This window comes from Leptosomus discolor, chromosome 6 (genome assembly GCF_034619465.1).
Source record: "Leptosomus discolor isolate bLepDis1 chromosome 6, bLepDis1.hap2, whole genome shotgun sequence".
Taxonomy (NCBI): Eukaryota; Metazoa; Chordata; class Aves; order Leptosomiformes; family Leptosomidae; genus Leptosomus; species Leptosomus discolor.
The window spans coordinates 15,562,023-15,586,323 of NC_141396.1; the positions used below are offsets into that span (position 1 = coordinate 15,562,023).

The following is a 24,301-nucleotide window of genomic DNA, read 5'->3' on the forward strand; positions in this document are numbered from 1 at the left end:
TTTCTCTTGTGTGGCTGGAACCCTGGGGATCCAAAGCCATGGGAGAGGCCAAGAAGCTAACAAAGTGGCTGTCCCCTTGTTAGCTTGTTCCTTTCTTCTTTAAAAAACAAGATGAAAACCATCTGGCTCAGGGCCTTACATTTTCCTCCCCCATGCACCTCTATAGATGAAGAGTTTCACCTGCAGTGAGGGTTTACATTGATTAGGGAGGGAGCAGTAATTCAAGCCTCCATCCACTTGAGTGGTACTTTGCAGTCTTTAAAGGTGCTGACCCATTGAGTTAAACTGTCAAGGGAGGATAAAAAAGGAGCTTCATCCCGGGAGGTAACAGCTGCCAGGTTTTCAACACCTTGCACGCTGCTGGAAAAATGTCACAAATTGTCAATGGAAAGAAAAATCACTTGGCTGCCATCTTCCCTTAATGACGTGCCTTATAAAAATGAAAGATTTAAGGGTTTAAAAATCAGCAAGTAGCTGTCAGGAAAAAGAATCCTGAGGGATTTTGAACAATGGGCCCAACAAGATCTATCCCGAAAGACTGCAAATAATGCATCCAAGTTGGAATAACCGGATCTGATTGGGATGACCATGGTTATCTTTGCACAGTGGGACAAGAGGGAAGTGAAAGCCGCAGCAGCAGCACAGAAGTTTAATATTACCATGCCTGCATTTAAAAAAAAAAAAGGGGGGGGGAACCCCCTCTGATTCGTAAGCCAGTGAACTGAGAGAAGACATACTGTATTTCTGCTCTTTTGAGGACAATTTGTTTTCAAGCAGCTACCAGATGGCTAAATACCACGACATTTCCTTTTTCTTTTTTTTCCTCCTTTTCTTTACCAGGAGATCTAGTTCTCCTTGCTCTTTGTTTTTTGTTTGTTTTAATGCTTTTAAGTCGCTGAACAACCCCGTGGTGTTTAGGCATTGTGGCATACTCTTTTGTTGTTGTTGTTGTTGTTTTTTGTTCCCCACCCCCGTGCATTGATGGATGAAGAAAAAAAAGGTCTTCAGCTTTAATGTAATTTCAGATAACTGGCAGATTGGAGTAAGGCTTTTTGTTTGTATTGTCTGGAGGTTTTTAGTTTTAGGGGCCTTTTTTTTTTTTTTTTTCTTTTTTTTGATGTTTGTTTTAGGTAAGTCATTTTAATTGTACTGAGTAATTAGAAGGTACACACAGCCAAGGGAGCTTTGTAACTGCTGGTAACTGCTCAAGAAAACCCACTCCCCAACTACTATTGCCATGTGTTGAGACACGTCTTCCCTCTAGTGGCAATATTAAGGACTCTGGCTTTCGCAGTCGGCAAGGTGTAATTGCAATATGACAAACTGTGCTTTAGGGAAAATCCTGTAAATGATCTAGTTTTGTGTTTGGCTAGTCTTTATTTTGTCTTACGACTTTCCGTGGAGACGACCCTTCCCAAGGCTGGGCTAGGGATAACAAAAATTTCGTCTTAAGAAAATAACCGCGGTGAATCCTGGGTAATGTCTTACAGCTTAATTCTAGTCTTCTTTTTAATTACCTGTTTATAAAAACGTTTTTAAATTTGTTGAGATTACTTAATTCTTTCAGAAGAAGCACCTCATTTGAAATAAATAAATAAATTGCATTTATTTTAAATAGTCCATGTGAAAGACCTTTAAAGGGTAATTAATGCAAGTCTCCTAAGACTCTAAGTAAGATGAAAGCGATCTTTCCAAATCTGCTGGAGTGATTTGTTTATATAACTTCCCACTTCTGCTGAATTCTTCTGAGTCTAATAACTTTTTTCTAACTGTTTGGCAATTTGCGCTTAGCTACAAAAGCCCTTGTTCAAAAAGAACAGTTTAATAATCTTTTCCCTGAAAATGACTTGAAGGGAGGGTATGGGTTTTTGTCTTTTTGCTGTGTTTTTATTAGTGTTATCTTTCTCTGATAAATCATGTAATTATTAACTATTGGGGGGGGAAATCTTATTGAACTCCTGGGTTGCAGCTTCTATTAAAAAGTGGAGTTTTGTTCAGGGACTGGGGATTCTCGGAATAAATGGCCAAAGAAATGGATTTCAGTTGGCGGAAAAGCTGCACGCGCGCACACACACACACACAGAGTTCTGCCTGGGGTTTGAGGCTTCAGGTTGGCATTCAGTGTTCATCTAGAGCTACAGGGACAAGAGTAGAAATGTTTATGTGTTTGTGTCAAAGAGCAGGATCATACTTTCTTTAAAAAGAAAAATGTAACCAAAGACACTTATGGAATGAGATCAGATACAGCCCTATCTTTAGTGAACCATAGTCTAGCGTCTCTGTGGCATTTTAAGCCTTTGGCTGAGAGTGAGTACAGCTTTGTGGTTCCCCTGCTTCTGACATGATTTGGTGCTCCCATATATTTGTAGGGTGGTTTTGTTTTCATTAGAGCTTGTTTTGCTATAGGGGTGCTTAACGCTATTCTCAAACGGCTTTTGCAAGGTTAAAGGAATGCAGCTTGGTAACAAGTTTGTGTCATTTTAAATATATACCTTCCAGTAAATAAGGAGGAGCCTTGCAATCAATCCCTTTTAGTGTGTTATATGTTTCACCTGACAACTAAACCCTCTATTGATTAACCATTACTTTGTTAGATAATCTCGTGTCATTGAAGCCACTGTAAAAATTAAACTCTTTAAAATGTTTTACCCTAGCAGCAGTGCGAAAATTGAAAACTTGTTCAGAATTACAGCCCGATTCCACAAAGAGGGTAGTTTTCAACAAACTGGTTTATGTTTGCGTGCTTTATATGCAATATAAAAACATATTAAAGCACTCCAACGCAAAGCTATCTGCCTGTGTTGTTGAACTGGGCTACCATTTCAGACTGCTTTTCCTTGGTGAAGAAACCTCTTATCTTGATGAAAGGTGAGGAGAAACTTGGTACAGTCTGATGCAAATTAGATGAGATTTGTAAAAGGGTTGAGCTTTAAAGGTGAGCTTGAGAAATTTGCTCTTCTGAGGCTTGATTCTGGTTTTGATTTTCTTGTTTTTCTTCCAGGTTAGTCAGCGTTCCCATAGGCATTGAAATGAATATATGACAGGAGATACTCTGGTGTTGTGGTGTAGCATGAGACACCATCGAATGTTTCACCTAAAATGTAGGGCTCTGCATTATTACTTGATGATCTGACATTCATTCTACTTTCAGTTAGGTTTGTTCTCTAGTAACTGTTAGTGTACAAACACAAATAAGACAGTATCAGATTAAATCCGATCTCCGTGTCCAGCAGTGATCATGTGCCTCACGGTAGCCAGTAAGTGCTACCTACAGAGAAACATTAGAAGGAACCATATAGTACTATCTTCACAATGTATTCTTCCAGCTTCTTATGACTTGACTTCCTGAGTCAGATGCAGCTTCTTTGCAACATTATCAATACATTTCCATTGAGACCTGTTAAGTAGAGTGCCATTCCCTCTTTTTCCTCCTGTATCTTAAAGGAGAACTAGGCTTTCTCCTACGTTTTTTCTTTAAACCTTTAAAAACATACTGTTTTAAACATGCACATGAATCTTCTTTACTGTTTTTATTCATCCCACACTGCTAATAGTGCGTTCTTCTGTGAGAATGTGAAAATAAGAACAGAAGAACTTTGTAACTTCACAAAAATAGTAATGGACGTTGAACTGAAGATCACTGTATATTTTATTCTCAAATCTGCATCCTGATGGGTTGAATCCATGATACATAGTCCTTTTTTCTCTTTTCCCCCACTACTTCTGTTGAGGAACAAATACCCGCTGAAGGGCTAAATGGTCGTCTGGTAATTTGGCGCTTATGTAGATCTTTATGTAATGAAATTACCGTGTAAAAGTTGGTTCTCACAGTAAAAGCATGTTCTTCTCTCCTTTCTGTGGCTGAAAGGGAAGGAGTAATTTACGTATTGTTGGCTTGTTGTCAAAGGCCAGAGAGGTATTGATAGCACAGGAATGGCCAGGTCAGTCAGACCCAGAGTCTGCTCACCGGGTGCTGATTCCAGCACTGTCAGTGGAAGATGCTATTTGAATGAGAGCAAATGAGTCTGGTGGCTCTCTGTGCTCCATTCCCCTCCTGCTCCTGCAGCATCTACTGCTGTTCCACTAGGGACGTCCGGGGGATATCTCTGCCGAATACTCTATGACCTGCTGTCCATGAGTTTGTTTAATCCTTTTTCCACTTGCTGATGTTGTTTCTCTCCACGGTGTCCTGGGGCAGCAAGCTCCAGAAGTTCAGTGTCTGCTGTGTGAAGAAGCATTTCATCTGCTTTAAATTTATACTGTACTAGTTCCATTAAGTGTCACTAGTCTGGTATTGTGGGATTTGATGAACAAGTTATGCTGGAAGTTCAATTGGTGCTGTTCATGCTGACATGTAATGTGTGGATGAAAGTAATAAAAATTAAGCAATACATTGGAATAATTATTTGTACCTACATTCTGACATGCACACAACTTTTGAGTAGTGGTGTAGTGAACTTCCTTCCTTCTCAGAAAGTTTTTAGATTTAGCATTTAGTATTTCACATTGTGTGTTTGGATTGTCTGGTTTTTTTGTAAATGTGGGAGAAAGCCTGTTGTAAGCCTGGCTTTAAATAGCTGGCTTGCTACCAAGGTTTGTGCATACCTGTCTTGGGAGGAAAAAGACTGACAAGATCTGAGTTTGGTTCATGGTTCAGTTCATGGAGCCATGGGCTTCCTTATTGCTTTTAGAAAATGTTTTTGTGGCTGAGCTTTTCATCTGCCAAGTGGAGTTAGCAGTAGCTTTTTTTGAGTCAGGACTCATAAAATTTACAGTATGTAGCAGATAAGTTGTGCAGAAATACTGCTACTGGAATTTTAGGAATTAAATTGCAAATGAAAGAAATCACAGATTTATGATAAATGTGTTAAATTACACAAATCTAAATACTGAACAAAGAACCTTATCAACTCTTCATGGTTTTTCACTTTCAGAGTCTGGTTGAATTTAAGTAACATGATGGTTATAAAATGAAGTTTGCATGGTATTGTCTGAACGCCAGCACAAAGCACATGGTGTCAACTTTTCTGTCCACCAGTTGGGCCGCTACATCTAAGCCACTATTTATAATAGTTTATGCCATTCTGATTTTTCTTCTGAGAAGAAAGTCCTGTGCATACCAGAGTGATGGGTTTATGATGTTGGCAAATATTTGCAAGATGATAAGCTGAGTCCGTCAGACTTCTGTTTGCTTGTGGCCTAATCCCAGTTTCAATCTAAACCTCCTCTGTTGAAAGATGCACTCTGTTCTTCTGCATGGCACTTTGAAAGCATTCGTGTGTTTGAATTTTTCAGTTTCTTCTCCTGGGTCCAGAGTCAGAAATTGCTAGCTGGCTGCTAGTCACAGCAGATATCAATGTTATGACTTGTAAGGAGATCTGCTGGAGCCAGAATATTCTGCATTCCTGTCTGTCACTGATCGTTTTCTGGTTAGAGAGCTCAACTGAGAAATAAAACATGAACTGCTAAAGCGATGGAGAAGATGAGGCTTTTGTGCTCCTTTTTGTTTCTGTTTCATGGCGAACTTTAAAGGGGGTCTATGAAGAAGTAAGGTGGAAAGGACTGTGATTTCCTGAATTTCTCCAAGGGTGTTTGTGCTGTGCTGGACCACTAAAGATCCACCTGAGCCAGTATACTGATTTCCCACGGTGGGCGGTAAGGCATGTTTAATGAAGATCGTAGGAACTTAGTTGAATAATGTTATAAACGGATTGTGAACGCTCAGCTCCCATCAGCTGGTGCTTACTGTCCTGAGCTGGAGACTGTTAGAAACACAGGGTTTGTGGATGCATCTCCTATCACTCAGCATTAACCCCTTTTTAATCTCTTTGCATTCTTGCCTCTGACGTCTTTTGCAATATCTTCTTCTGCTGGTTTGTGTGCTGCTACTGGCTACACCTTGCGCAGAGTCAGGCCTGTGGCAGAGGGGCAAAAAGAGGAGATCATTTGTTGGTGCTTGGCGCTGAGGGAATCTGGCACTGATGGCGTAGCTTTGGAGCAGAGGGAGAGGTTTAGGAGCCCTTAGCATGCCCTTAGCATCCACAGGTTTTGTAACCTCTGGCAGGTTTGGGGTTGAATTAGTTTCAAATCAAACAAATAGAAATCCGTAGCAAACCCTGAAAGAAGGATCTTCAGAGATTGCCAGTGAATATTGCAGAGAGAGAACTGTTAGGCAGTCCACTACAAATCTTTGTGAGTCCTCCCCTTAAGGCAATCTTAAAAATAGCATGAATGTTAGTCTGTTTTACTTAGTGCTCTTGGAAATGCCTTTGTAGCAAGTTTAATTTCATTCTCTTTCAACATGCTTCTTGGGTTTTCCCCACACAACTATTTGAGGTAGCAGCATCTTCTCTGTGGTCCACTTACTACTCTTGCAACAAAGCAAGTTTGTGTCTGCTTTTGGGGTACCACTTTTGCTTGGGAACAGTTTTCTGTAAATGGTGACAGGTGCTGGGGTGTTAATCTGATATTGGAGCTCTTAGGTGCTACTACTACACTCCTACTACTGCTAGCAAATGTGAGCTTAATCAAGTAGTAATTAAAAAGGTGTCGAAAGTGGTGATGGGGAGCCTCCATTAGAAACTCCTGAGTTCTTTAGGCATCTTAGTTTAAAAAGCCAAGTCAGCCGAAGTATAATTTTAAGCACACTTCGTAAGTACCGTTCATATGCTGCCGTTAAGAAAAGAAGAGACCGTGAGTAATGTGTTCGACAAAGACTCCAAAGTCTGCAGCCCCAGCTGAGTGTCCCCTGGGCAGGACAGTGTATGAGTTAAAGGAAAAAAGACATTCCACTTCAAAAGGAAAAGCTTTCCAAACCAGAGAAGATTAAATATAAGTGAGATGTGGTCTGCATTTGCTCCCTTACGATTATAACCTTTGTGCTGTCCCCATGTATTTTTACCCGATAAAGACGGGATGTTTATTAACATTTGACATACGCTGTGATAACTAGTGTGCAGCAATCACCTGCTTTAGTTGTTCAGTTATGCAGCATTTTGTGAAAGACCGAACAAATGAAATCAGATATTTTTTTTCCCTTTTCAAAGGAAAAGAGGAGAAAAATATTTTTTTTTTTCTTTATATCTCAGAACTATAAAATTGTACATAGATTCTCAGAGGACGTACATGCCCTGAACATGCTTTTGCTCTAAACTAGTTTATTTTGGTTTGAAACGTTCACACCTTAGGAAAAAGGAAATGTAGTAGAGTTGTTGTGGGTTCCTGTGCCAAAAATGTGGTGCCTGAAAGAAAATTGTGTTCTTCTATTCATAACCATTTTAATCTTTCTGCAGACCTACAACAGCTGTGCCAGACTGTGCTTAAACCAGGAAACAGTGTGTCTGGGAAGCACTGCTATGAAGACTGAAAATTGTGTGGCCAAAGTAAGTAAGAGAACGGCTTTGGTTTTGAGGGGTTTTTAGCAGATTGTTCATTGTTAATCAAAGAAAAGTTCTTGTTAAAAATTACAGTTAGAAAAAAATATTCAAACAGAAAGCAAGTGTTTTGGGTAGACTTTTCTGTCCTTCGGTGTAGAGATTTCAGACTTGCTGTTTTTCCTCTGTTGGAAATGATTACTTTAGTCCTGAGTTATCTAGGACTGAAGGGTTCATTCTGCTATACAAGTAATGGGCTTTTCTAGTGGGATGACCTGTGCCTGCTACGTAATTAGCTGTGGCAGCTTCAAATGATAAACGTCCCAATACATGCTAAAAATACTGCGTGAGAGCGCTTTGTGTCATGATTCCCTTTCTTCGCTACCAGAGGGGAGGTGCAAAAAGAGAGACCTTTTAATTAAAGTACAGTGAATGCTGTATTTAAGGGAATGGGAGGAGGGAGATTTGGCAGTCAGAATCATAAGAAAACAGATATGGTAGCCTGTCAAGACGAAAGTCGTTCCTTGAGAATTGTAGATGTGATTGGAAAAGATGAGGTGCCATTAGTCACCCTCTTTTCTTAAAATTCAAAGTAACTAGAGTAAACCAATGTACACGTATGGCTGTTTGTGAATGGAAAACATTTGAACCATGTTGCAATATGCAGAAAGGCCGTGCGAAGGATGCGTTTAGCCTTGTGTAAGCTTCGTATTTCCACTGAAAGGAAGTTTAGAATGGGCACGCAGGACCGATCAGTGCACGCAGCCATCTGTTACTGAAACCAGCTGGCATTTTGTTGCTCTTCTGTCACAGCAAACCTGACCGCTTGAAAGCCTGTTTTCTCTTTTGATGATTTATTCCTTGATCTTCTTGAAGTCCCTTTTTTTTTTTTTTTCCCCCCTACTTTGTATGGTTGCTAAAGGTGCCTTGTCCCTTTGGGGGCCACTTTTGTATTGACCTTTAAGATAATTTCCCAGCTAAATCTTTGCTGGGATTTTGCTGGTGAAATTTGGATGTCCCATTTCTTTTCATTTGTGTCAGGGAATTGGCCACCATAAAAGTTTGTGATGGTGCTTGCAGGTGGCTTAGTGCTCATAAACTGTACTTGACGTGCCAGGTTACCTTCCACTGGAGAAGTGCTTTTGAGAGAAGCTGCCAATCTTGGTACAAAGTGCTAAAGTTTAATACCAACACCTCCATTCTTAATTTAAGGTGGCTGGTATTGCACACTGCTTCCTAAGGCGCTTTATGATACGAAGTAGTGAAACTCTTTAAGCAAGGCAGCAGAGCAGCTCTGACTGAGTTACATCGTCATACAGCATCATTCTGATGCCATGAATTAGCTCACGGGAAGCTAACTGGAGTAAACCCACTCAACCCCCATCTGCTTTATAGCATCTTGTTTGACCTGATCGTCTTTCTAAGGAGTAAGGATGGGCAAGAACTGCAGCTGATTTAAGTGATGCCTCTTTTAAATGAAATGATGTACGTTTAACGTCCTAATGCCCTAAATAATAAACTCTCCTAAAATCACGTGGGATCATGGTAAGAGGTGTGGGTACCGCTCAAGGCAGGAACAGGAAGACTTGTTTCATGTTATTGAGGATGAATCTGAACCATCATCCTGGAGATGAAAAAGTATATGTTTTTAAGTGTTGTGTCTCTATATGCTGTAGGACAACATATATTTATATATCCTGTAGGACAATCTGCCATCTCATATATATATAAAAAAACATATATACACGTATACATGCGTATATACACACATATATGTATTTTTATATATATAAAAACCGAAGAATTTTTTCTGGGGCTATAATTCCTTTAGTACTAGCTTGCCTGGCTATTGTACTCCTTTCCTTTGCCTTCCCAGCTACAAACCAAAATGAGGTAGGTTCTGAGAAAGCTTGTCTTTCAAATTCCAGAAGCGTTGAAGCATTTGTAAGTCCTGTTAGCTAAATGCAGGTGGCTCAGTGATGGCATAGGCAAATGGCACAACTGTTAAATGTTCCCTGGGTGAAGGGCTTAAATGGGATTTAAAGAGTTCAGAGGCCTTCTCCTAGCCTTATGGCGTGGTGAGTTTTATCCTCCATGATTGATGTGTCTTACAGCCTTGGACTTTAACATGTTTTGTCAAGAGGGTGAACACTGGAAAGTATAACTGTGGGTTTCTTTATCTGCAGCACTTTTCCAAAAAATTGCAGGGGTTTCAATATTTATTTTTTTTAAACTGGCAGTGAAAGACAAAAAGGATTACTTTGGAAATCTTTTCTGATTCTGCAGTGTGGTATCAGCCCTGACTAGGAGCCACAGTCAGCATTATCACTTGCTTGTCAGATGCATTAGTCAGTCTGCAAGAGATGATGTTTTTTCTGAAAACAGAATTTCTGATTCTGCACCTACTTGCAAAGAAGAAAATTGTGCTCTGTTAAGACTGTATTAATGCTGTTTACTGATCGTGTGCTTGGTGTTTCTGAAGTTTGTTCAAAGAATGAAATGCAGTTTCCCTTGAGGCCACACACATCAATATTGAGATATCTTTTTTCAGACTGAAGCATTGTCCATCCATCAAGCTCTCCTGTGAACGAGTGCTTCTGTAGAGGACATCCAGATGTAAATTACCAAATTGACAGCTGGCATTCTTTCTAAAATGGAGGGAAAAGAAGTTTATAATAAACAGCTACGCATTTTCAAGTACGGAGAGTAGCATGGGGCCACTGTCTTTTTTTGACTGCTCAAGGAAGTCTGTGTTTGTTAGGAAACCTTGTCTGCCTGGTTTTCTATATGATTACATGCTGCCTGTGCAGCCCGGTGCACAGTGGCTTTTGCAAACCTATGGATTGTCTATTTTTATTCAGACATTTAAAAATAAAACTAGAATAGCATGTTCTGATGAATCTTTGTTTATTGTTCTTAGTCCTGCTTTTCTGGTATTTGTCCTCTGAAGCTCCATTGATGGGACTTGGGCATGTTTGGGTAGAAGCAAGAGGAACAGTAGAAATTGTTTCAAGTGTGTGCATGTTTCGACTGACGAGGTGGGATCTTAAATTAAAAATCATATATTGTGATGCACAGATGTCACCTGCATGATCTGTGTTCTGTACTGCGTCCAGCTCTGGGGCCCCCAGCACAAGACAGACATGGAGCTGCTCGGGTGGGTCCAGAGGAGGCCACAAAGTTGATCAGGGGGCTGGAGCACCTCCCATGTGAGGACAGGCTGAGAGAGTTGGGATTGTTCAGCCTGAAGAAGAGAAGGCTCTGGGGAGACCTTGGAGCAGCCTTCCAGTACTTCAAGGGGGCCTACAGGGAAGGTGGGGAGGGACTCTTTTACCAGGGAGTGCAGTGATAGGATGATGAATAACAGTGTCAAACTGAAAGAGGGGAGATTTAGATTAGATACTAGGAAGAGGTTCTTCACTGTAATGTGGTGAGACACTGGAACAGGTTGCTCAGAGAGGCTGTGGCTGCCCCCTCCCTGGCAGTGTTCAAGGCCAGGTTGGATGGGGCTTTGAGCAACCTGGTCTAGTGGAAGGTGTCCCTGCCCATGGCAGGGGGTTGGAACTAGGTGATCTTCAAGGTCCCTTCCAACCCAAATCATTCTGTGATCTGTAACGTCAGCTCTCTTCCATCCTCAGGAGTTTTTCTATTAATCTTTTGGCATCTTTTTGCCCATTGCTTTTGCGTCAACAAGTCTGGTGTGTGTTTAACCTAATGCCTTTAAAAAGGAAATGCAATGTCTAATTGTTTTTTTATATATGTGCATGTACACACGTGTGTGCATATATAAACTTCGTCCTGTTTGTCCCTTTAAAAAGCAAAAAATGTCTGCAAGAAGATTTTTTTTTTTTTTAATGATACTACTGGTGTGTAACCATGAGTGGACAGCTTCCTCAGGAATTGGTGCTAGGTGCTTAAATAAGGTAGAAATGTAGCATGAACCTGAGCTCCAAGGACAGGGTGTTTGGTTTTAATGAGGCTTATTGAAATCTGGCCAAATGAGCATCTGTTCCCATTGTTTGTTCCATATTTTGTAAGCCAGTATCTTCAGGCCAGATAACGGTGTTGGTGTGTGCTTCATCCTCAATTAGAGAGGGGCACAGTTAAAATCCCCTGGCATCTGGTATGTCACTAGGATTCTTGTGATGCTTCTGGGTGTGCAAACAAGTTTCTCTTATGTTCTGCACCCGGGACCATTTACTTTCTGTGGTGACCTTCACACTTTCTGTTTGCTGTGCGGCGAGGGATGCTCTGGTGTGTCTCCGGTCTCCTTGGCTGAGTCTTTGCTTGGATGGATTATATATATTCCTGTTTTCGAACAGAGGTCTTACCTTTTCGCCCTTTCATAATGTGGGCTGTGTTAGGTTTGAGTTTTGCTGTTAGCTTGGAGTCCATTAGATTTTGCTTTTCCCTAGATCATAGAAATACCCTTTTCATTCAAAGTACTCTTTTCTTTTCTAGCAAGAGACTGGTGTACAGCTGATCTCGCAGAGTTCTACAGTCAGTACCAATTTCCTGCATTCATTAGAATGGTCTTTACTGTTTATTAGCTCCTGCAGTCAGTTACAATTCGCCTGTATCTGCTGTATAAAGAAGTGTTCTCAGTTTCATTTTGCACATTGAATTCTTTCTTACATGTGTGAGAGAGAGGCACCCTATGGCATACCTGCCTGAGACAGCACAAAGACGCCTTCTAAATGGCATACAGCATCCCCAGGTTTCTTAGTCCTGAACTCAGCAGCAGCTGGAAGAGGTTCTCTGCCTCCATCTTTATCTAAGTGAAATGGGAGGGAGAAAAATACACTCAGGCACACCACCCTTGAAAAACTAGACTGCTGTTTCAGGCCATTCCTTTCTACCCACATGTGATAACTGGTCCTACTTTTTAAGGTCTCAGCAAACCAAGGGACTTCTGAAGGTCTTTTATGCATGTTGTGTTTTCTGGGGAATCTTTGATCGCTGTTCATTGTACCTTTAAATGTGCATGCTGCAGTGGTTAACGGTATTGAACTAGGAATTTGGAAGGGGTTTATACCCTTTATTTTTAGCACTATGATTTTATCCTCTGTGGCCTTGATGGCTTTTCTTGCTCCTCTTCAGAAAGGGAACTCAGTAATACTCTCCTTGCAGAAATGTTATGAAATTTAACTGTATGATGCATTTTTGACCTTTGGATGAAAAGTCCTGCTTAAACGTGTCGTGACATTGCTTGGCAAGCTGTTTATAGTGTACAGGGGGACACAGCTATGTTCTGCTCAGTTCTGGAAACACAGAACAGGGCTTTTTCTTTCAAAGATGCATAGTATTATTTAGCTATAGCTACACATTTTACATTGAAGGATGATTCAGCAAAAGCAAGGAGTGGTAACTACCAGAAGTAGCTGGTAATTGAAATTTACCTTCCTTTGTCAGTCCTTTCTGCATCGCTGCTTCCAAATTTTTAGAATAAAAATAATCTGCACAGTAATAACATTGAGCTCAGAATTTTTATATGAATTCAAAGGAGTAACCACAAGTACTCTTTAATAAACAAACATTTAGGTTTCCAGGCTGGATGTTACAGTTGGCATTAGGACAAATTGATCTGAAGAGTGTCCCTCTTGTACTTTCAAGTCCCTTTATGTCACAGATTGATGGCTTCTCTTTCCTGAGAGTGTCCCTACATTTACTTTGTGTGCACAACACAACCAACGTGGAGTTCTGCTGTGATGTACTGCTGAGTCGGTGTATCTTCAGATAATGCATAGTTTTCCAGTGCTTGTGAAGCCTTTCCAGTCCTTGAGGTTGATACTGGAGCAATTTAATCATGAACAAATATTATTTGACTAGCTACATTCGGTTTCCTGATGTTCTTTCCACTGTTTTAATGAGAAAGTATGTTCCTCCATACATTAATTTTTAGTATTAAGCTTCTGTGTAGCGATGCAGAGGGTCTATCGGTGAATATGCTTCCAGCTCCAAACCACTTGGTAGCAGTGTCCCCTTTTGTGGCTTGGATATACCTTTCTCTGAGATGACAGTTTTTGAGGGTATTGCAAATTGGATAAATGCTGCCTCAGCCACTGGCTAATAGAGATTTAAGCATGTCATTTTAGCCTTCTGTTAGAGGTATTGTCTCTCTAAAAGAGGGTTGTGTCAATGGTGGGTTTTGCAGGGACATTGCTAGGATTACTTAATGTTCAGAAGGTGCTTTGAAACTGTGAATTCTCAATATTTAGACAGCACAAGTAGAAAACTGCATCGGAGGTTTATCTAAAAGCTTTGACCTAATGATGATATTCCTTTTTTTATTAATATGTCTACTTTTATCTTAATGGCAAGTTTCTCTCTTTTTTTTTTTTTATTTTTTTTTTTTTTTTTTAGGTCAAGGCAATCTTTATGCTTTAGCTTCCTCTCAGTCTAATAACCCCTTTGCAAATGACTGAGAAAGAAATGTGATATTCCTGCTCCCCCCACCCCGGCCCTCCATACACATTCTCCGGATTTTGATAGACTTGTTTTATTTATTTCCAAAATTATATCCGCAGGAAACAAGCTGTTTAAATTCAGATTACGCTGAAGCAAAATGGTCCTGGTATGAGAAGCAACGTGCTGTTTTATGAGCGCAGAGTCCCTTTTCTCATAACTGATTGATAGTAAATATTTTCCTGAAGAATTATTGCCAACCATGAACAGTGCAACTGTTTCACTTTTTTTTTCTGTGCTACTTGCTGTACCAGCCATTGTCTGTAATTAAGATCTACAATTCACAATGCAGACGTTTGCACTTCCTCTGGGTCTGAGCTATTTATAAGGCATTTCAGCTGTTCAGAGTTTCTTTTGAGTGTTAAACTACATGTAAACAGGCTTCTTTAGTCTTCAGTTACACAAGCACTGTGGAGTGGTTGTTATTTCTGCATCTCTTACTACCCAAAATGGCTTTGCATGTCATTGAAACCACAAATTAAAAAAGAATTACACTTGCTTTTTTTAAATGCAAAAGAGACTTTGAAGAAATAGTAATATAATAGTTAACTCATAAATTTCTTTATAGTTGAGGGTCTGTGAGTGTATTGTGGAGATCAGTTCTCAAAGCTCTGCAGTAAGGATGGTCAGTCAAGTGATACACAAAATCGCGGTATGAAGAATCCTTTCCAAAGTTCGTTCAAGTCAATGGAGATGTTTCTACTTTTTGGAGCCCTGGGTTTGGAATCTCAAGAAAGCAAGTTGCATTACCTGTGAAGTTGAGTTCAGTAAAGACTGGAAGGGCTCCCACACAGATCTTAGAAACTCACTCTCAGGTTTGACTGGTTATAAGGAAAAACTTTTTTGTGGTGATGACAGTCAACTGGAACAGGTTACTTGTGGAGGCTCTGCAGCCTCCATCCTTGGAGGTTTTCAAGATCAGGCTAGATGAAGCCCTGAGCTACCTGGTCTGACCTCATAACGTACCCTGCTTTGAGCAGGAGGTTGGGCTGGAGAATTCCTGAGGTCCCTTCTAAACTGAATCATCCTGGGATCCTCTCAGTGTACAGGCAGTGAAGATGTAATAGGAATCTTTTAAAATTGAGACCTTGATGTAGCATCTTTAATCAAAATTCCCCTGCACCTGTATTCTGTGTAGTGTCATGTGCTGTAGTTCCACCCTGAGTGTTTGCTTGATTTGGTGATTGATACTCTGCATAAAGAATTACAGCCTTGAGGTCTTAATTCAGGTCCTGTCACGTTAAGCTTGTAAGGAATGTTCACTGGGATAAGAGTTATGAAACAAACTGGACTTGCATTTATAGAGTACTTTGGGATCTTTTGTGCTGGAAATGTGAAACCGTTTGTAATCCAAATCATTGGTGGCTTTGCTGGCAAACGAAGAGAAGCATCGCTTCTTAAGTAGTTGCCTGCAGTGGCAGCACCCTCAGATGGTAGAGAATACAAATACCATTAACGTGACATTAACTAGGTATGTTTTCAGTATTTTTCAAACACAAGAATTGAAAAAGTTGTTTGAAAAATACGTCCGGTTCTTGCGCTGAAGCTTGCAGTGTGAAACACTGGAATAATAATTTGGTAGTGCAGCCCACTGCAGGGAAGTCGTTGGTGTGGCCAAGTGTCACATTTCAGAAGGCAGAGTTCTGAGTTTAGCCTAGCAAGAGAGCTGCTAAAAATGAGCCTTTTTTTGTAGACCAATGGGGGTTAATGTGGGGTAGGCTCCAACATCTTTGCTGTTAGGAGCGGACAGGGGAGGGGAAATAGTATGGAGCGAGCTAGTCGTCAGGCGTGTGCTGCAGCATTGCCCACTGATGCATGCCGGATCACCCGCACACAGAGATCACATGGCTCCTCCAAAAGTCAAACGATCAATTCGCCTCGTTTTGGCTCTGTACTTAATGCACAAACAGTGCGATCTGCAGGGCTGTAATTGCATTGTTAGGGCCAAGGAACAAGCCTGTGCCTTTTCAGCAGACAGCTGGCAGGGAAAGAGGCATGTTGTTAGGAAAGAGAGAGGCAAGGCAAATAAAATTACTGCTAACGCTCAGAGATCGGCAGGAGTCCTACTTGCCTAATCTTACCGGTGGGAGCAAGCGGCTGTTGTAATCCAATTATAGCAGCATAAGCAATTTGTTAGACACTCCGCATAATGTAACAATTTCCCAATAAACTCTGACTTGTAATAACGTCGGCAAGAGCCCACATAAATCTGCCCGAATGGTGGGGGCTGGAGTGTTCGGCTGGGGGCTTGTAATTTGTGCCATCAGCACGTTTTGTGGAGTGTGGTGTGGTGCAGTCTTTCAGTGCAGGAATTTTAAGGAGAAAAGCATGGCACGCCCCTCCAAGAGAAAACCATTAGCAAGGGTCAAAAGAGATACCAAACAAAGCTGGGAGGTGGCTTTTCTAGGAGGGAGGGAAAATCAGCCCCCAAACGCGAGGCTGTAGCTGATGAAGACCTAAAAATATTAAAAAGCAGTAATGAAAATTGTAACGTTTCACATTACAGCGGGGGGAGGAGGGGGAACTAGAATTGCATCTGTTTTGGAGGGGGAGGGAGGAGAATACCCTTCCTTGTATTTAAGCCGTTTAAATATTAAAAAAGAAGCTCAAGTGTTGAAAGGGATGCTCTGTGCTTACAAGACAGAGAAGCCACGGATCTTGTCCCAAGCAATTCATAATCTACAAAGGGAAAAATTAAGCCTTTGCTAGTATCCAGTTACTCTCCCGTTGTCTTTCTTGCAGCTCCTAGCTGGCTTCATGCATATTGGCACAGCATCTTGATGATGTGTCTAAGAGATAAAACGTAGGTCTAGAACCATTCACTTTGAGCATACCCCAGTGAATTTAACTTTTTTGGCACAATGATGAATGTCCCCTCTGGTTCATGCAGATCTACACAAAGAACTAATCTAATTTAGATATTATTTAAAAGTAAAATCAGTCTGCTGCACTCTGCCTGTCACTCTTAGAGCACATTGCAAGTTACAACATCGTAGACACCAGTTTAAGGTTTATGTTTAGCAAGATTTAAGATATCATATTTCTGTTAATCCCTCTTTTTAGCATTTCCCTTTGCTAAGATGCAGATACACGCAGGCAAAATAACGTAGGTCCCTTTATATACAGCGTAGAGACTGTCAGAGGTCCAGGATTTCCAACATAGTTCTTACCACTGCTGCAGTGTAAAAACGCTTGACTTCATACCGCTAACGATACTTTATTCATTTCTTAGCTATGAGATCCTGTGAGGCTTCAAGTGCGGAGTGACATTTCTGCTCTGAGTCATTCCCAAGTTGTGGCAGCACAATGCCGTTTCATAGGGGAAAAAATAGTTCCCAGCCATATAGAGCAGTTTCCCTTACCGTTTGGAGTTCCTGCTCTCAGTCCCTCTGTTTTGATGCTGGGCTACGCAGGCTGCTTTGCTTAGCGGAAAAAAAAACAAACCCGAAACTGAATTGTTGACCTTGTGTGTACAGCTTACACAATTATGCCGGTACCATGTTTGCATTTACGGTAGTACTGTATTTCATGCGATTTGGGGGTGTGTTTACATATTCACCTGTCATATTAGTGCTGAGATGATTTTTATTTAAACTGTAAAATAGTAGCTGAGATGTGCAGGCAGGCTGCCATGCGGAAAATGCTGCATATTTTGCCCTTCTTTATGTGGAAGTCAAGCCTCCATTGTTCTTAATCTTCGTTGTCTGCCAGCATATCAAGATAACAGGCTGAGACAGCAAGCGTTTCCAAAAGTATCCTAATAAATATTTTCTTTCAACATAAATATGCCTTAAAAAGTGTGTTTAAAGAGAGCAGGTATTATCTTAGTTTACCGAAGCTGCATCAATAAACTGCAGTGCTTCTAATAAAGCCACTCAGTGTCTGGGTTTAACTAATGGCTGATTTTCATGGCTTTGACAGTGAGCTGTGTGCATTATTTTCTCCTGATATTGTAAAAATAATGAGAGCAAATTAGAACAATCAGTTTACCCAGATAGCTGCTGATTGGAGGTGATGGGCAATATGGCAGCGGGTAATCCATCTTCGGGCTCCTGTCACATTAACTTCAGCAGTGTGGAAAAGATCAGGCGGAGCGAGTGGGAATCCTGCCCAATCAGAAAGCCGAAATTAATGAGAAGAGCATTGTTCTGTGATCAACCTTTTAATTAGCAAGAGTGGAGATGGAGGGAGTGATGAAGCTGGCAGCACAGCTGCACAATGCTGGGCATGTTTTCGGTGAGGGGGAGGAAAAACATGGGTTTTAAATTACCCCTTCTGTGCTCCCTGTACACCGGCAGTGTGTCTTCATTCTAAACCCCTTAAAAGATCTTAATAAACAGCCGCATCCAGGTTAATATTGCAAACGTGGCTGTTACTAATGAGTAGTTTCAAAGTAGGTCCTTTCGGGGGTCATTTAGGAAAATGTTGATCACTGTTTACAAAAAAAGAGAGAGTCAGTCAGGGTTTGGTGTTGGATTTAAAGTTTCACTGCATCAAGAAGAGGAGGGAGACGGATAAAATTAGAGTAAGGGACTGCCTGTTTTATTACTCCCCTCCTTATTTAGTATATGTTTGAAATAAGATTCCTCGGCATATATTTGAAATGAGACTGCTCAGTTAAAAATACTATGCATGCCATGTGGCTTTCAGCAGCAAAAAAATAGGAGAGATCAAATACTGCGTTGATCTCCTAATGCTCTTTTTTTTTTTTACCAATGTTTTTCAGTTTATTCACTTACCAACAAGAAATTATAATTTGAAAGATTTGGCTGCTGTAATTGATAAGAAGATTGACTTGATCTTTTTTTTTTTTTCCTAGTGGTTTGATAAAATTGCAGTTTCTCAAGTACATTCTAAGAATAGACACTGGAATTAATGACTGTCAGATCTGAATACCAGTCTTAGGAAAACTGGTATTTTTGTAAAGGTAAAAAAATAATGTGGGGAAAAGAGTGATATTAGGGGGCTATTTCTGGGAAGGAAAATAAGAAATTTGTCAAAATAGGATTAATGTTTGCAGTGCAGGGGAATCCAGCTACTTCTGATTAACACGATTCCTGTTCTTCCTTCCTTGTTCTCTGTGTTGTGTTTTTCAGGCATTTCTTTTCTCCTTTCCCATAATTCCCAAAGAAGTTGTAACCATTGAAGAGTGAGGCTCCATCATTCTGTGCACAGTGTCCGTGCTGCCTTTCTTTCATTTTTCTAGTCAGGACACAGGCTCTCTTCATTTCTAGGTATCGTACTTTCTGGTACTGAAAAGCGAGTAGAATCTTACCAGTTTGCAAGAGAAGCCAAAAATCACCGCTCTGCACCCAGCAAACAGGACAGGCTGTTTGTGTGGCTCTGCTCTAAGCTTGCACCCACCCGTCAGCTTTGCATTGCCTGCTTTTAGGCGGGTGGCAGTGAGTAGATGTGCTAGAAAGGAAGGCTTGTGCCGGTGAGTGTCCTGATTTGAGGTTGGAGAGATTGGTTTCTTTGGGTTTTAGTTCTAGGCAGATTTTACGATCTTTGCTTACTGTAGTATTTTGAACTTTCTTGCTTTGCAACAGTGATGTAACCTCTTCCATCACCGTCCTTTAAAAATGAGAGGGTTTTATATGAATTCAGTGATATACATATAGTTTTTATCGCTTGAAAGACATTGCATCTCTGCAAAAAAGTTACCCTAGTAAATGTGTGCTCTCTAAACCAGTTGTATTTCTAATGTGATGATGAGTGGAGCTTGCAATTCTGCCTGTGAAGGTTGTCTTAATATTTTCCTTTATAAGAAACAGTTTTGATTTTTTTATAACTTTGCTACTATTTAACCCTTTGAAGTAAAATTTTATTTTGCCCTCAGTCTGATTCCCTTCTACTCCCTGCAGCGTGAGGCAGAAATAAAGTTTGGTGTGTGGGATGAACAGTATTCACTTGACGAACAGCTGTTCAATATTTTATTTTATTCATGTTGTTTGTTCTGTGCCCCAGGCTGTATTTATTGCATGCCTTTCAAGCCCTGGTCAGAATATGGAAATACAAACTTCCTCCTGGGGGTTTCCCCTGTAGTTTTAGTGCTTCACAAACCTTAATTAAGCCTTCCCCTGTTTCTTGGGCCAAGGGCTGGACTCAGAGCATCCCTTTTTTGCAGAGGAGTTCAAAAGTTGCTTTTACAACTGGAATCTAGGGAGGAAATAGTTTATTCATAGTAAGCAATGAGGCCTCACAGGAGGAATATTAGATTAGAAATTATGTCTCCAGATTTTGAGACATCTTTTGTTTTTGTCATATTCTGCTTTTCTATCTGAATTCTTTCATCTGTAAAAGGGGATAATGCTGCTTAACATTCCCTTATTAGACATTTGGGGATCTGGAAAGATAGTTGAAGGATTTTTTTGTGCTTAAGCATTACTTTTGTTTATATACACTTAATGTTGGTTTGGGCTCTGTTCCTCTAGCGCCTTCTGTCTCCCCAGGTCTGTCTGCATTTTTAAAAGGCTGTGTTAGACATGTATCTTGGAAAAGGTGCATTTGCCAATGGTTGCAGTCAAATTGGTGATCAAATATGATCCTTATGGGAGGCAAAGGGAAAGCCTAAGAAGAAGTGGACACTTTCTAAGCCAAACATACTTCTTGTTGTTGCATAAAATACCAAAAGCTCTCAAAGCCTTTTATTCTCCTTTAATAAAACACAAAACCCGGTAAATTATTCCACAAGTGCTTAAATCAATTTGTCAGTTCCCAAGGAGATTCCCTTGTGGGCTGAAACCAAATGGTAAATTCTTGCCCAAAAGTAATCTTGCTGCAAGAGAATAACAGGAAAGAGGTGATGTGTTGCAGAATTCACCTTAAGTACCGAGCCACCGCTGTGACTCTCTAATGGGATGTCCCAGCATGGGGTATGATATCATAAATAGTGTAAATATGCCGCATGTGAATTAATAGGCAACCTAAGGATTGTTAATGTTTACATACATGTTAAAATGAACATACAGCTAATCTTACTCTCTCTTAACCTAATAAAATAATATTGTTCTAGCTCCTGGTTGGGTTTTACAACTAGGTGCTTTTATCAGTGCTAGAAGTTCTTGGTTGTTTTTTGGATCCTATTTTCTGTTAATTTAATTTAAAATGTTTCACATATTTTCCACATTCAGTTGTCTATTTTGCATTTTCTCTGTGCAGTTTTGTTGCTTCTCTCTTCCCACCCCAATGCGTGGCGCTCTCTGTTCTGGCCGCTTCAGTGTGAGAGCTGCTTTGAGACTGGGGGACATTTGCTCCCCAGCAAGCTAGGGGAAAAGTCATTCTCTGGGTTGTTTTTCTTCACCTTTTTTGCCTACCATCCTGGAAGATGGTAGAGAAGTTTTTCTCTACCATCTTCCAGGATCAGAGCTGTGTGTAGAGTATTACTACTTAGTGTCTTCTCCCTGAGGCTCAGTCAGCTTAGGGAACATTAATGCAACTCTGCAACACCCTGTGAAGTAGCTGCATAGTATCTCAGGAGAAAAAGGCTGTCTTAGCCAGGCTCAGATGGAAACCTGTGGAGACCCGGGAGCAGAAGTTGTCCTCTAGCTCTACTGACAGTCTAGTCTTCTGCTTTAACTGCAAGTTCATCTTTCCTTTCTCAGAGGTATGTGCTCGCTTTCTGGACCCCCACCGATTTTAATCACAAGTTCAATAACTGTCACCTTTTCCTCAAACTCTCTCCAAAATACTCCTCATATGGATGTAACTTTCTGAACATCAGGACTGACATAAAAGGGAACCCCATAGAGCAGTATACCTACTTATGTAAAGCTAGTGATGACCTGAGGCTGCCACAAAGGCTTTGATGTACAGCCAGGTTCTCAGACAATGTTGTGTGTGCTCTGAGGAGGTTACAGCCATATTGGCTTCTGCAATCTAGAGAGATCCTCACCCAGCCAGGGCTGCTCTGTAAAGAGGCAGCTTTCATCTTTGAGTAAGCTAAGCAGTATAAACTGCTGCAGGGCTTACTGCTGCAAGGCACTTCAGATGGACAAGCCAGCCTAGTTTGGATCTAATAAAGAAAATCGTTAAGTAATTAGAGCCTATACAGGAAGAAATTTTCCCAGAACCCTTCCCTCCCTCTTACCCTGCCCTGTAGCTTTCAAAGAGCTCCCACAACCTCAGTAAACACATTGCTAGAAACAAACGTTTATGCAACCAAGCACACACCAGGTCATGTTTAGGTAACAAAAGTTCCCAAAGCATTTCCCCTGTAATGGCCCCAAGCAGAATGCTAGACTCCATGGATCCTATACTGCTGCATTTCTTAGAATATGTTTTGTCCAGCAGACTAAAAGCCTTCCTGAATACTGTCAGTGAAGCCAAAACCAAGCGTGTTTGTATTATGTGTTAGAGTTTTCCTGCCTTTAGGCAAACTCTCTATATTTTACTTATTCCAAATATCTTTATTCTTTATTCTTTATTTGCTCTATGATGGCTAGGAAACTATCTACTAGCTGTTGACAGAACACCAGCAGCATCTTTAAAATTTATCTCTCTCTCTATTTTTTAAAACCAAACCGAGGTTAAACTGGATCACAGTTTTCAGGCTCAGGTTAACTTAGATGATTTTCTGTGTGTTTGAAAAAATAATAGCAAGTCTCATATATTTAAATGTTTTGTATGGTTTTTCCAGCTCTATAATCAATATTACTGTTCCCCAGAAATCCTTCCTTGCTTGAAAATTACAGTAGTATCTTTTTTTATAGGTGAAACACTTTAAAGTTTGGAAGATTCAAAGTTTTCACTTGATTTTAACTATTCCCTTTTCATATACACAACAACATCTGATACATGGTAACTTTGTTTCTCAAGTAATGGAACGTGATATCTGATCTAGGAAATGTAAGTCCATTAGACTTTTTGTGAATAGTATGAAGACACAAGGAGAACATTTAAAGATGAATAATTTTGTAAGTTTACCTATTAAGGTCTTAATAGCTCAACAGTTATTTATAAACTACTACAAAAATGTAATTTGTCTTTAAAGAGATTCTAAAAACCATAGCTGTACTAATGAAGTCAAAACATATATTAAAGTACTAGCTCCTAAAATATATCGTAGTTCCCACGAAGGTGGGGTCAGAGAAGTGTGAATTTATAGGTTGCATAGATAAGTTATCAGTTGGGAAATGGATGCTGACACTTAGGATCCGTTCTAGTATGAAAGACCAGATTAACAGGCTTCAAATCCTGTGCTCAGGTAGAGATACATTTACCTTCAGAATTTCCTGATATTAAACTAAAGAACTCTTCATCTTATCTGGGACCTGAAGTGACTCAACATAAATACTCTGTCTGGAGGTCAGACACTTGCCTCCATCATTCTGTCTCTTGAAGTAGGTCACCATCAGCTGGCAGGACAAGTTTTGATCCTGCTAGTCATAAGAATTGATTTGGAGTCATACGAGACTCCAGCTGGTACCTGTCTGGGTTTTTGATCTTTGTGGTCCCAAGATACCCAGATGTGTGGCAGATACCCATTGCAACCTATACCCAGATAACTGGTCAGTTAAAGGTGGAAGCTAGCAGAAGACAGCAACAATGTTGAAATAAGCCATGTATCTTCTTTTCTAATTATGAAGACAATAGATGATTGTCCGTGGAGACAGTAGAGTTCATACAGCTGACAGCCCAGCAGGTCACAGCCTGATCTTCCCAGTCAGTGGTAAGTGTCTTGAAGGTAACTCCTCCTGCAAAATCGCCTCCATATCAGGGACTCTAAGGTCACTTGCATTACTAACATCCTGATCTTGTCTTCATCTGACATCCAAACATCACGTGAATGAACAGCTTAAAGGTTTGCCTCAGATCCTGTGAGAGTTTACCTGGGGGCAATGAAGGTAGGAAACGAGATATTCTCTGTTCCCATGTAATACGTTTGTTATAAATGCTTCAGAGACCATGAGGGGTATGCTGTTGAACCAACTACAGACACAGTGAATGTAGCCTCAGGGCAGTCTGAAGTTACCTATGAGTCTTCTGGAGCTGAGACAGGTGGATAAAGCCGTACCAGAATAAATAGTGTCCCTGTGTGTCACGTGCAACTCAGCAGTTCAGCACCTAGCGGAAAGGTGTAGGTTGTACGTTTCATAAATCTCAGGTATGCTCAAGCTCATTGGGCACATGCCAGACTGAAAATTGACAGCTCTCTTTCCGAGTGAAGCACTCACCCATCATCCATGATAGCAGAATGAAGCCCTACCTTTTTATATTTAACGGTGGAGCCCACAGTCCCATCCATGTTCTCATTGAAAGTCAGCTTGCTCAGTTACCAGTCAACGATTTTGCGTCTGAGCCCTCTCAGGTATACTCTGAGCTATAAGGTGATGAATGTCCTCTTGCAGAACAGGACATTGCATGGTCTGTGTCATTCTGCGTTCTGGGACCTTGCAGGTCACTGGTTCCAGCCTCTTATCTTGCAGATATTGTTTTGTCCCTTTAGTGAACTTACTTTAGTC

General features: G+C 40.6%; 1 protein-coding gene across 3 annotated transcripts in view; it reads left to right on the forward strand.

The window, feature by feature from the left end:
* BTRC (beta-transducin repeat containing E3 ubiquitin protein ligase) overlaps positions 1-24,301 on the forward strand; it is a 117,085-nt gene that overhangs the window by 54,176 nt on the left and 38,608 nt on the right. For all 3 annotated transcript variants that reach the window (XM_086467420.1, XM_086467421.1, XM_086467419.1), the window contains one exon: positions 7,293-7,382. In XM_086467420.1, coding sequence (XP_086323546.1) covers positions 7,293-7,382 — 90 coding nt within the window. The remainder of the gene's footprint in view (positions 1-7,292; positions 7,383-24,301) is intronic.